Genomic DNA, 12,924 nt, shown 5'->3' with positions numbered 1-12,924 from the left:
ATTACAAGCATAATTGCTCAGATAAAATTGATTAAATTGATCGAATAGGGAAGTGAGTCGCATAGCAAGTGGGCATGAATATAGAACGGGAGCTCTTCCAGTAGGTGGTTGGGTTAGTGGCTCTTCCAAGATGACTGACACTTATTTAGAATATCAATCGCTGATGGCTATGCCTAGAGAGGTACATGGCTGGGTTTGTTTATTCTTTTTTGTGTGTGTGGGTTTTGTTTGTTTGTTTGTTTACTCTTTTGTCCTGAGGTCCAGCCCACAGCAGGAGTGTCTCTCCCACCGTTCCAGGCATCTTCTCCTTCTGAGGGCCCAGCCCTGTCTGACTACCTATAACACTTCTATCTAACTCAGCTGCATGAGTCAGGGCCTTGCTCCCTTTGTCTGGCACAAAGGGCTGCCCTATACATCCTCTAAAGCCTCATCTACTCTCTAACAATCTATAATGCCTTGAATTCAATTTGTTTTAGTCTATTAGCTAAGTAGCATTATTTATACAAATATGAATAGAATGTAAATCTCAAAGATTTTGCATGAAGTTAAAAAATATATATACAGACAGATCCCAAGATATGGTATGAGTGGCTCTGATCTTACACAGGTCCTTGTGTGATCACTTTTTTTTTTTCCCGTAGTATTGGGGATCAAACTCACTACCCTGCACTTGCCAGGCAGGCCCTTGTGCTCCTGAGCTATCTCCCTGGCCCAGTGATAACAGCTTCATCCACTAAGGTCAAGAAAGCTCTAGCACCTTCCCAGGACCTCACAATCTGGCCTTCCTTGGGGCTGACCGGAGGTGGACTCCAATCGTGATATTCCTAATAATGTCATATCCTATAAACGCCCTTTCAGGAAAAAAAACAAAATTGGAAGCATATAATTTAAATGACTTCATTTATAAGAATACAAAACTTCTGAAAAACTTGTTTCATTTGAGATGAATAAAAGAACTCATTAAAATGACAGAATGTTGATGTTTTATATACTAATTTATTTTAAAGCATAATATATAATCACCAAGTATTTTTTTTCAAGTATTTGATTTAAAAAGCTTGAAAAATAATTTTTCTTCTCTACGTAGGATAAAGACACACTATTGGTTTTAAAGGCAGAGTCCAGACTTCTTAAGTGATATGATGCCTGGTGCTTATAGATTTTACAAATCTACACTTACGAAAAGTTGAGGAAATCATTAATATGGTAAATATAATATGGTGAATACAAACATTTACCATACATTGTGAGCGGTTCCATGATCTATTTGTAAATACTTTAATCCTGTATTTCACAATGTTGTTTTATAAAATTTTCTTGCTGCGAAGTTTTCCTTATACATTCTAGTGAAAACTCTCCTATACACCTTCCGCGTCGCAGGTATTAAGATATAGATGCACACACATTCTCTCTGCTGTATAATGTCCTTCCATAAGAACATACTTGCTCTCGGGAACAATCAGAGCATAGCAAAATGCTGCTTTAACTGCTTGATTAATTGTTGTGTATCCACATGATCAGGAAACGCTGCTTCTGCTTTCTGGGCAGCAAGATAACTTCTCTGTAGATCTCCAATCTGTAAGGCACCCCAGAAAAAGACCGGGAAAAGCAATGAGTACAGAAGTGAAAAAGAAAATATTATGTGGCTGTTGTAGAACTGCAAAGGGCTTTACAGGTTACTTGCTTAATTATGCTACTTAAATTTTAGAATTCTCTCACCTATATTATCTGACAACTATAGGAGGAAAAATACCCCATTGTATTATTTATGTTGCAACACAGCTGTCCAGTTATGAATTCACAAATCTGCGCTTTCTTCCTGTCACTGCACAGTATTCTAAACACAAAATGACATTTGAATGCCTGAACAGCCAGCTTTCTATAGCTTAGGAAAACTACCTGTAACATACTACTACAAGACATTTTGATTAGAGTATTATGTTTCAGACAAAAAATTCAAGCAACAAGTTTGTATTTAAAATATAATGATATGCTCTGAGAGGTTTCAAAATGAACCAACACAGCAATGTTAGGAAGATCCTTATATTTAAAATATTATATTGGGGCCAGGGAGCTGGCTCAGCAGAATAAGCGCTTCCCTGGCAAGCACAAGGGCCTGAGTTCAATCCCTGGTTCTTAAAAAATAAATAAATAAATAAATAAATAAATAAAAAAAAAAATATTATAAATGATTTCTGACTTCCAATGAACTCTGTGTTAAAGTCCATCCCAAAGAAATGCACAAATAGTATTGAATACATCTTGATTAGTGTATGCCCTTGTAAAAAGTCAGAACTTTTTAGTACACACATATGTGCATGCACAAACCCTAGGTAATTCAACTCTAGTGGTTCTTTCAGGAACACTTATCCTTATGTTTTAGAACATGGTTGGGCAGAGTGGCACATGCCTGTATTCTAGCCCTCAAGAGTCTGAGGCAGGAGGAAAATGAGTTTAAGGCCAGCCTGGGATACACAGCAAGTTCGAGGCCATTGTGGACTATATAGCAAGACCTTGTCTCAAAACAAAAAGAAAGAAAAAAAAGAAAGAAAAGAAACTCATAAACTGTTTTCTTTTAAAAAATCACATCACATTTTTCTTCAAAGGAAATGTAGTCATGTGCCTAAATAATACCTCTCTTGAGTTATGAATTATTAAAATGTGCTTATCTTTTTGAAAATAGCCAAGTCTTCTGCTCTAACTAAGCAGTATTAGATGCAGTGACAAACACGCAGGCTGCGTAGATCTGGGTGTAAATTTGAAGCTGTTGCTGCAATGTGATTCAAGGGGTGCCCTTTAATCTCTATGGGCCTTGAGTTCTATTAGCACACAAGCTTCATGGCACAGAGATTTCCACCTGCTTTATTCATTGCTACACCCTCTATGCCAACAACACAGCCTGGCATAAGCAGAGGTTTAACGAAGGAAACAGCTGTATAAGAAAATGACTAGGAGGGGCCGGGGAGATGGCTCAGTAGAGTAAGTGCTTGCCTGGAAAGCACAAAGGCCTGAGTTCAATCCCCGGTTCTGCCAAAAAAACAAAGAAAGAAAATAACTAGGGAAGGGAAGTGACATTCCACTGCAGGCTGGGGGAAGTCAGAAAAAGTGCAAAGCACCTGAAGGAGTGGTTGGTGCTTTTGGATTATTCAAAACATTAGTTTATGAACTGCAGGTTTTTCTGTTTTCAAAACAGAAAAGACAGTATGGACAGCCTCATACTCGTGCTACAAAAATAACATTTTTTTAATGTATTTGGTTAATAAAGACTCTAACATCAAACATTTAGCCATTGTTGTATCTTCAAGATAATCCATCTTCCATATAAAAGGAGGTTTCTAAGCAAGAGTTAGCTAGGAGATCCCTTCGGTTTTCATCTTATTAAATTTTACCCTTCAGCTTTTTTTTTTTTTTTTTTTTTTGTATTTAGGACAGGATGCACAGAGTCTCACTACTAGATCAGACTCATAGTGATTCACCTGTTTACAGCCTCCCAAGAGATGGGATTACAGGAGTGTGTCACCACGCCCGGTCTCATTTTGGTTCAGCATGCCCCAGTGGCAGGGCCAGCATTGAACCCCCTGCCCCTGCGCCTGCTTGTAGGCGCTTTAATCCACTGGGCTATTTGGCCGGCCCACCCTTCAGTCTTTGGATGGTAACTGACTCGCAATGCAGTGTTAACAGTCCCATTTCCCCATATTGTTCATCATTAAAATAGCTTTCATTAATGTCCCTAATTTTATATCCATCATGCTAGAGACAGTGTGGTAATACAATCAATAAACAACGCACGGGATGAGTTTGCTGTAAAAGCCACACAAGGAATCACTGAATGGGTGTTTTGTTCAAGGATTAAACATTAGTTTTAAAGCATAAAATATTTCATCTGCAATTTATAATGGTGTTTAGTTAATATTCAGTGATAAAGTTTATTTTAAATTATCCCTTGAAGCAAATATGTTTGTATACAGAATAAGTAAAAGGGTCTTTTTTATTATTTTAAAGAGAAAAAAACTATAGAATTTCAAACAAGATAAATAGTTTCTTTCAGGTTGAAAAACCAGCCTTCTGTTCAGGAAGAAAAAGTTAGAATTTTCTTGTTTATCTGTATTTTTAAGCCATGAAAGAAGAAGAAACAGATCGGGTGATAAATTAATGAAAGAACAGCCTACCTTATCAGATATCGTCGCAAAATTAAAATGTGGTTCATACATATGGGGCGCCAAAGACGCCGCAGTTTGCAATAGTGCTCTTGCCTGCAAAAGAGAGAAAGATGTAGCAAAGGCGCAAGAGCCTGTGTCAGCATTGTCCCTGTGCTTTTTCTTTTTTGTTAAAAAAAAAAAAACTCTACCTATAATAGGTCCTGTTATAAGCATGATCTGCAATACAGACGATGTCTCATCAAATACAATGAATGACCTTTTATGGGATACAGCTGACTACTGATACTTTGGTAAAATTATGTTATAATAAGTTCCTCCAAAGACAGAGGAGATAAGAGAATTAAAAATTTAGAGTACAATTAAAGTTATTTTATTGGAAGGATGTACAGGGATAGAGGGAAAGGAGAAAGTAGGGGAGAAAAGGGAAGTCGAAAAGAACTAAACACAGGAGACGTACACTGAGAACCGCTTTCCTTAAAAGTCATATTTCAGTATGATGATGTACAGTTTAAAATATAACTTCAGGGGCTGCCCCTTAGCTCAGTGGTTTAAGTGGCTGCTTTAACAACAAAGCAGTCATCCTCAGGGTGCTGTGGTTCGATCCCCACAACGCCAGCCAGCCAAACCTGCCCTGAAGGCATTCGGAGCCAGCCAAAAAAAATAAATAAATAAAATATAACTTCAATGCTAAACAAAATCCTTCTAACCTAGTTTTATTGTATGCTCTAATTGTATGTTCCCTAATATAATAAAAACAAAAACAAACTATAAACAAACCATAATAAACTTCAAAGCTGAAGGATCTGTGCTGGATGACAGTAAACAAGTGTGGATTGTACTGCTGACCGGTTTTCTAAAAGTGGTAACAATGGAAAAAATGCTACTTGACAGGCTTTCTGCTCTTCAAATTACCTGCAACACACAATGCATTCTTCTTTGTTTGGCCCCTGCAGGCTCGCAGGATCAGGTACTGCAGAGGCCACTGACTGGCACAACCCGCCCGTGTGTGCTGTGCAGACTACAAACTCAAGGTAACAAGCTGCCAAGCAGACCTCCAATTTGTAGTTAAACCCACAACTTATATAGTCATGTATCCATGACTCTGAGGACTAATTCACCTATCTTTTGAGAGTGAAAAATAAAAGATGGTCGGTAGTAACAATAAAATGAGGTTAGTATAAAACCTTTTGCTAACGTATTTTAAATTAAGTTTATCCTAGAGAAACTGGAAGCAGTAGAGGGGAAAAAAAAAAATCACCAATATTGGAAGAGAAAAAATCGCAAAATATTTGCTTCGTGTCGACCTGGGCAACATCCTACGGAAAAGTAAATGTCCACTTTAGAATCGAGTACAAATCGGAGAATTTATAAAATACAGTTATGTTTAATAAAATTGTCTTTTGAAGAACAAGTGCCTGTCTCAGCACGCTGTTCACTACGTCTGGAACCCTGGATACGATTACTGAGCCTCTTCACGGCTCTGACTCCTCATCTCTAAAGTGGTAGACGTAACAACACTTACCCTGACTTGCCATTAAGACTGTTGGGGTGTAAGTAGTTTTTTGATATCTATACAGTAACAGTGCAACTTACTGAACATGTGAGATATGCTCAGTGTCCTGCTTCAGCTTTACATGCAGGAGCTGGTCCTCACACCATCACCTTCAGGGAAGACTACGAGAGAAGGGGAAGGGAATGGGGAAAGCAGGAGGGGAAGGCGAACGACACAACCGATAGTAGAAGGGGTCTGACCATGGTCAAGTATGTTCTAGCATGCATGAAATGCTCACAATGAAGCTCATTATTCTGTGTAATTAGTACATGCTAATAAGCACACCTTCAGGTAGGTGCTACTATTACTAGCCTGATTATTTTATTACTAGCCTGATTATTCCACAAATTCTTTTTTTTTTTTTTTTCCCCAGAACCGGGGATTGAACTCAGACCCTTGCGCTTGCTAGGGAAGCGCTTATTCCACTGAGCCATCTGCCCAGCCTCTATTCCACAAATATTGACTGGGTACTTTAACACATCCTGGGCACTGTTTCTGATGCTGAGAACACGGCAGGAGAACATGGCAGACAAGGTCCCTGCTTTCATGTGTCCGACATTCTACACAGAAAATGATACTAGCTGGTAAAATGAGAAATACTACGAAGAGGAAGAAAAACAAACAAACCAGGAGACCAGCTAGCCCTGAGGGCTCCTTGAGACTGACATTGGCATGGCTTTTCTCAGGAGGTGGCATTTAAGATCCAGTGACAGGAAAAAACCTATCACTGTAAGGCCTGAGGGAGGGACATTCTGAAGGCCCTCAAAGAAGAGGAGGAGCAATGCGTGATCCGTAAAGGAGCAAGGCAGCTGCCAGCGGCAGGCCAGAAGTGGGTGGGAAAGAGGGAAGTAGGGAAGGGCACCAGGGAGCCGTCTGAGAGGCAGGCAGGGGTCAGTCCTGTGGGGCCTCACAGCCCAGCTTTGAAAGCCTAGATTTATTACAAATGCCAGGCACTGAAAGATTTTAAGCAAAGTGGTGATGAAGTTATCTTGTTTTATATTTTTAAAAAAGTCTTCTAGGCCATCCTGAGGAGGGTCACTTCTTTGCTGGGGGGCAGGACAAGCAAAGTGGCAGCAGGGTGGAACAAGCGTGACTCTGAGGAGGGCTAAGAGGCTTTGCTGAGTAAAATGCTGGGGCGGTGGGGAGGAGGAACAGAGAGGCTTCAAGGGTGGCTCCTAAGATTTTGGCAGGGATGGCGCAATGGTGGACAGCAGATGGTCAACAGTGGAAGAGTTTACAAAGCTAGAGAAGACCAGGGAGGTGCACAGCGTCCTACAAAACCAAATGTTCCATGTGGAGTCGATAGCAGTTTGCCCCAGGCACACAGCTTATTCGTGAGGGAGCAGGGATTCAAACTCAGGCCTGTCAGACTCTAAAGCTCATTTTAAGCTTATGTAATGACAGCCACATGTGACAGCTTTTCTTTGAAGGAAACAGACTGTCCCCAGGGTCAATGCTCCCTGACCTGTTCGACGTGGCCCTTCCGCATCTCCAGCACTGCCAGGTTGTTGTAGGCTTCAGCGTGATGGTTGTTGCTGACCAGAGCCAGCCTGAAGCACTGGTGGGCCAGATTCACATCTCCTATGCCCTGAAAGGTAAAGCTCAGATTTGCATGTGGGGATCCATCCACTTCCTCCCACGCTCTACCTTCCCTCTCTACCTTCCTCAGGTAAACCTTTCCCACTACCCGGAGAAAGCAAATCGCAACCATACGGGTCAAACTACAGGTTCTGTGTAAGTACACTTCAGTAGGGGATATAAAAGTGTCACTGCGGTGACTGCTAGAAATCTCTAAATTCCCATGTAATACCATAGCCAGGATTTACAGTGCACGAAAATGTCCCCAAACTTATTTTTCTAGAACAGAATTCTGCTATCGGAACATAACATACCACAGCTACGTGTCCCACGTTATACCAGACATCGGCCGTCTCTTCCTCATTTTCTGCCAGAGAAAGGGCACGTTCAAACGAGGTCAGAGTCATATCATACTGCTGGGCATAAAAGCAGCATAGCCCTAGATTGTTTAAAAGCTGGCAGTTATAAACGCCCATCTGCAAGAGTCGCCTTTTCAAAAAAAAAAGAGCACAAATGTTAGCCAACTTTATAAATGTTACAACATGTATTTTTTTACAAAGCTAGAAATATGAAAAAAATATAAAAAGCTAGAAATAAATTCATTTTATTATCATCAACTGCAAAGAATATAAATAAAAAGGGTCATTGTAAATGAAAAGATGTTTAAAGCAAATATAAATGCATCTCTTTCATAAGGGTGTTAGTCACAGGGAATATGTCCCAAGTCAAGGTCAGAAACAATTTCTCCACTTTTTTTTCCCCTAAAAGTTTTGTTAGAGACAAAAATAAGAAATAAATAGTCACACAAAAGAAAACCATCCCATTTTAGCTTCATAAAGCCTTAGTCCCCAGAGGCAAATGTCTGAGATCCTCCAATCTAACATGAGCAGCACTGTGTGTCACCTTTTCCTCTTAAGTTTTCAGCTCAACTGAATACTGTGTTTGGCTCTCTGTGTTCTGTGGCTATCTGCTCTGACTTCTAAAGAGCTTCCACTGGGAAGAGACCCACACAGCTTTCACGCTGCCCCTTCACCTCAGGAGCTCCGTTTTGCTGCTAGCCATCCTTAAACCTAAGGGGCAAAGGACAAGCGAATTTAAGCAAATGAAAATGCAACTCAGCTGCCTCGTGAAGCTGTGACCCACTTTGGGGGTGTCCACAGGATGCAAAGCATCTATTTTACGCTTCCAAAATATACCTGAAAGAACTTTGTCAGCTGCTGATCGTTTCATTTTGTTACTTCATTCCTTGTATGGAGAGAAATTAGCATGCATTCAAAAGAGGACCAGTGATCATAATTTATTTAGACTCTAAAAAATATTGGAAAAATGAGTGGACAAGACGTCACACAACAGGATTCTGCTTCAGATCCTCATCGATGCCCACAAAGCACTTGGCTCTGCACGTAGCTCCTTATTCCTTCGGTCTCAGTGTCTCTCAGGTTGGGTGGTATTAATGCAGGCAGTCATGCTAAGAGTTTTACATAAAGAGTAAGCTGCTACCGATACAGTGGCAAGTGGTGTACTCATTCAGTAAGTTAAAAAGAAACTGGGTCCATTTTCCCAGGTACATTTTTGCAAGCTGTACACATCTGCACATTTCCAAATCACTGGAGGCCATTCTGATGCTCAGAAACCACGTGGGTGTTGAAGTTTTCGGTTCATATACACGTGACCTATAGATTACTTCTCTACATTTCCATCCCACCTTTCTTACTGCCTCACTAATATTTCACAGGAAGACGGTTCTGCAAAGTGAATGTAAGGCACACCTGTAAAACCGGAGCGCTATCTCTGGCTGATCAGAATAAAAGTGGTTGCTGCCAATGCACGCGATGGCTTCCACGTGAGTATTGTCTTGTTTCAGCACTTCTTTGTAGTATTCCGCTGCTGAGGAGCTATTGTTCATTTCCTGTTCTCCACCAAGACAGAAGAGCTTTATGAATGCTGGGCAAAAAATTACTTTTTCAGCCAATTTAAGTTGTTCATTCAACAAATACTGATTGAGAGCCTGTCGCATGCCAGACCCCATCCTAGGCTCTGGGGACACAGCATGAACAAAAGACGAAGTCACCTTCATGGAGCCTACATACAAATGAATAAATACAGCCTACATGTTAGGCAAGGAAGTGTGATGTGAAGAAATGGAGCAGGGGGAGGAGGGAGAGAGGGCTGCGGGGTGTTGCTACGGGAGGGGTGGTCATGTGATGTGGCCGTGTCAGATGAGGAGCCGTCTGGATAGAGCTAAATGAAGCATGAGGTCAAGACCGGAGCACGTGGAGAGGAAGCTCACTCCAGCTGGAGAGATGAGCAAATGTCCAGGCCTAAGGGGGAAACATTAGAAGCAGGACACCAAGTGTGAGCAAGGCCAGAGAGAGAGAAAAACAAAGACACAGCCAGTCATGGGAAAAGCTTTGTCAGACGTGGGAAGAGCTTCAGACTGTTTTCTAGATCCAGACAAAGGAGAGGATTAGAACTAGAGGCGAAGCATAATCATATTGCACTTGTTATTAAATGTCAAGAATAAAACTTGGCTACTAAGAGCAAAGCATGGCAAAATGAGGAGGGATGGCAGGGAGCAGACCAAACTTCTAGGCAGGAAATACAAGCAACTTGACCGAGATCAAAAACACAGTAACATATGTAATGAAAAACTGAAGAAAGCAGCCGGCCATGGTGGTGCACACCTGTAAACCTGGCACTCTGGGAACCTGCAGCAGGGGAACGGGGGTGGCAAGGTTTTTGTAAACCATTTATTTATTTTTTTATTTGGTACAGGGTCTCACTACACAGCTCAGACTCATAGTGATCCTCCTGTCTCAGCCTCCCCAGTGCTGGGATTCCAGGCGTGCACCACCATGCCCAGTGTTGGTGGCCAGAAGGGCACAGCCGGAGTTACAGCACACCTGGATGGAACCCGGGTCCTTGCGCCTGTCTGGCAGGCATTCAGACTGCCGAGCTATCTCACTAGCCCAGGATCACAAGTTTGAGATTACCCTGGTCAACTAAGGGACTTAGTGAAACTCTCTCTCAAAAATAATACAGGACTAGAGATGTAACTCGGGACAAATGACTTGGATTTGATCCCTAGTATTACAAAACCAAAAACTTTCTATAATTGCTATATACTTTGTTTTCTTTCCTTTTCTTTTTTCCGGACCAGGGATCGAACTCAGGCCCTTGCACTTGCCAGAGAAGCGCTTAATCCACTGAGCCATCTCCCTGGCCCCTTCTATATATTTTCTAAAACATTGATAATCATAAATAAACACATATTATTTTTTGTTATTATTAAAATGGGGGCTCACTATATTGCCATGGCTAGTCTGGAACCTCTAGAACAAGCCCCGCCTGCGTAGCTGGGGCTGCAGGCATACATCACCACATCCCACTCATTATTATAATTAATAAGTGTTGTATCTCTCAAATCTGCCTTCAAGGCTCAGTTCTGGCTCCATACCATTCAGGAAAAGTTCCCAGTGTCCTCGCTTCATATGGCTCTTCTGCCTCTCAGCTTATATGAAATTTATTGCAACCCACACATTGATGTGAGGCCTAAGTTTTTGTTACAATGTTGATCAGATTTTATTACATCTAAGAAACTCACCCAGGTGCAAGAAACACTATGTAATCCCTTTCAAAACATGAAATTTTTATTGGTACTTACTAATACACTTATTTAGACCTAAATGTACCACAAATCACTCTAGCATACTGTCTATAAAATACACATGAAAAGGTATTCCTTTTGATGTGCAGAAACTTTTCAAAAAGATCAGATAGCAATTGCATTTCCCATGCAGTTTGATTTTTGTTAATGAATTCTTAACCTAACCCTATATCCTTAAGGTTTCTACCTACTTTCTCTTCCAGAAGATTTAGTGCTTCAGTTTAAATATTTAAATCTTTGATCCATTTTGAGGGTAGTTTTGTGTATGGTGATAGGCATGGGTCTATTTTAAGCCTACACATACAGAAAGCCAGTATTACCAGCACCATTTATTAAAGAGGCTATCTTTACTCCAATGAGTATTTTTGGCCCCTTTGTCAAAGACAAGGTGGCTGGGTGTGCTTGTAGTTGTGTCTACATCTTTTAATCTGTTGCACTGATCCTCTGGTCGGTTTTTATGCCAGTACGATGCTGACTTTAATCACAGTAGCTCTGTAGTATAATTTCAAGTCAGGGATTGTGATGCCTCCTGCTTTTCCTTTGTCACCCAGGATTACTTTTAATACTCTAGGTCTCTTCTGGTTCCAGATGAATTTTAGGAATGTTTTTTCTGTATCTGTGAGGTATACTAATGGTACTTTACTTGGAACTGCATTGTATACCAGTTTTAGGAATGCGGCCATTTTCACAATGTTGGGTCTTCCTATCCAGGAGTAAGGAATATCTTTCCATTTTCTGAAACCCTCTTTGATCTCTTTTTTCAGAGTACTATAATTTTCACTGTATAAATCTTTTTACTTCCTTGAAGTGGGAGACGATTATAGCAGACTGTTCATCAGACAAAGGACTCCTGTATAAAGAATTAAACATATAAAGAATTTTTAAAAATCAGACTTCTAAAATTCAAAGACCCAACCCAAAAATGGGCATCTGAGATGAATATATGCTTCGCAAATGAAGAGATACAAATGGCAAAGAAATATATGAAAAAATGTTCAACATCATTGCTCATTCAAGAGATGCAAATTACAATGCTGAGATACTGTCTTACACCAGAAAGAAAGGCTACCATCAAGAAGTCAACTAATAACAAATGCTGGAGGGGCTGCGGGGGAAAAGGAACGCTTCTGCACTGTTGGTGGGAGTGTCGGCTGGTACAACCATTATGGAAATCAGTATGGAGATTCCTCAAAAAGCTAGCTCTGGAGATCCCTTTCAAGCCAGCTATTTCCCTTCTAGGTACTTTTCCAAAAGAACTGAAATCATCATACTACAGCGATATATATACACCCATGTTTATAGCAGCGCAATTTGTCATAGCTAAATCTTGGAAGCAACCCAAATGTCCATCAACTGAGGAATGGATAAAAAAGATACAGTATTTTTATACAATGGAGTATTATTTATCTATAAAAATGATAAATTCAAGACTTTTGTAGGTAAATGGAAGCAGCTACAGACTATATTGGTAAGTGAAATAAATCAGATTCACATATGCAAACATATTCTCTTTGAGGTATCTCTTTACTCTTTGAGTAATTAAAATCTCAAAGAGCAATTAAAGAGTAATTGAAATCTAAAAGGTGCAACAGATACTTTGAAAGAGAAAGAAATTGTTCAGTGGGAAAGAAAAACTGGGATGAGGAAAAGGACAAATGAAAGAAGGGAAAAAAGATACAGTTAGGTATATATGCAGAATAGTTTGGATAATTGTACTGTTGATTTCTGCTAGTCTTTGTAAAGGAGTAATTAATGCTTAAAATCTTTTTTACTCTGATTTTTTTCTTCCTCTTTTGAATTTCTTATAACTTCTTTCTTTAAACAAATCTTACATGTTTATATCTGGTACTCTGAACAACAAATTTGAAGACAGCATCATGTAATGTGGCAACATTGTTTAGTTCCTATTACTTTAGTTAGTGAAATCTTATATAGTTTCTAATGCTGATTTTTTTCCCTTATAACTA

General features: G+C 40.1%; 1 protein-coding gene across 1 annotated transcript in view; it reads right to left on the bottom strand.

Moving 5' to 3' along the window:
* Nucleotides 1-1,030: 1,030 nt before the first annotated feature.
* The window catches only part of Ttc8 (tetratricopeptide repeat domain 8), an 86,498-nt gene continuing 74,604 nt past the window's right edge, over nt 1,031-12,924 (bottom strand). The window contains exons 10-14 of the mRNA XM_004635122.3: nt 9,060-9,199; nt 7,605-7,779; nt 7,178-7,300; nt 4,170-4,253; nt 1,031-1,576 (exon numbers count right to left, since the gene is read on the bottom strand). Coding sequence (XP_004635179.1) covers nt 1,460-1,576; nt 4,170-4,253; nt 7,178-7,300; nt 7,605-7,779; nt 9,060-9,199 — 639 coding nt within the window. The 3' untranslated portion in view covers nt 1,031-1,459. The remainder of the gene's footprint in view (nt 1,577-4,169; nt 4,254-7,177; nt 7,301-7,604; nt 7,780-9,059; nt 9,200-12,924) is intronic.

Source organism: Octodon degus, unplaced genomic scaffold (genome assembly GCF_000260255.1).
Source record: "Octodon degus isolate 3935 unplaced genomic scaffold, OctDeg1.0 scaffold00070, whole genome shotgun sequence".
NCBI classification, from domain to species: Eukaryota; Metazoa; Chordata; class Mammalia; order Rodentia; family Octodontidae; genus Octodon; species Octodon degus.
The sequence above is the reverse complement of the archived record's forward strand: the minus strand, read 5'-3'. Positions and strand labels throughout refer to the sequence as shown.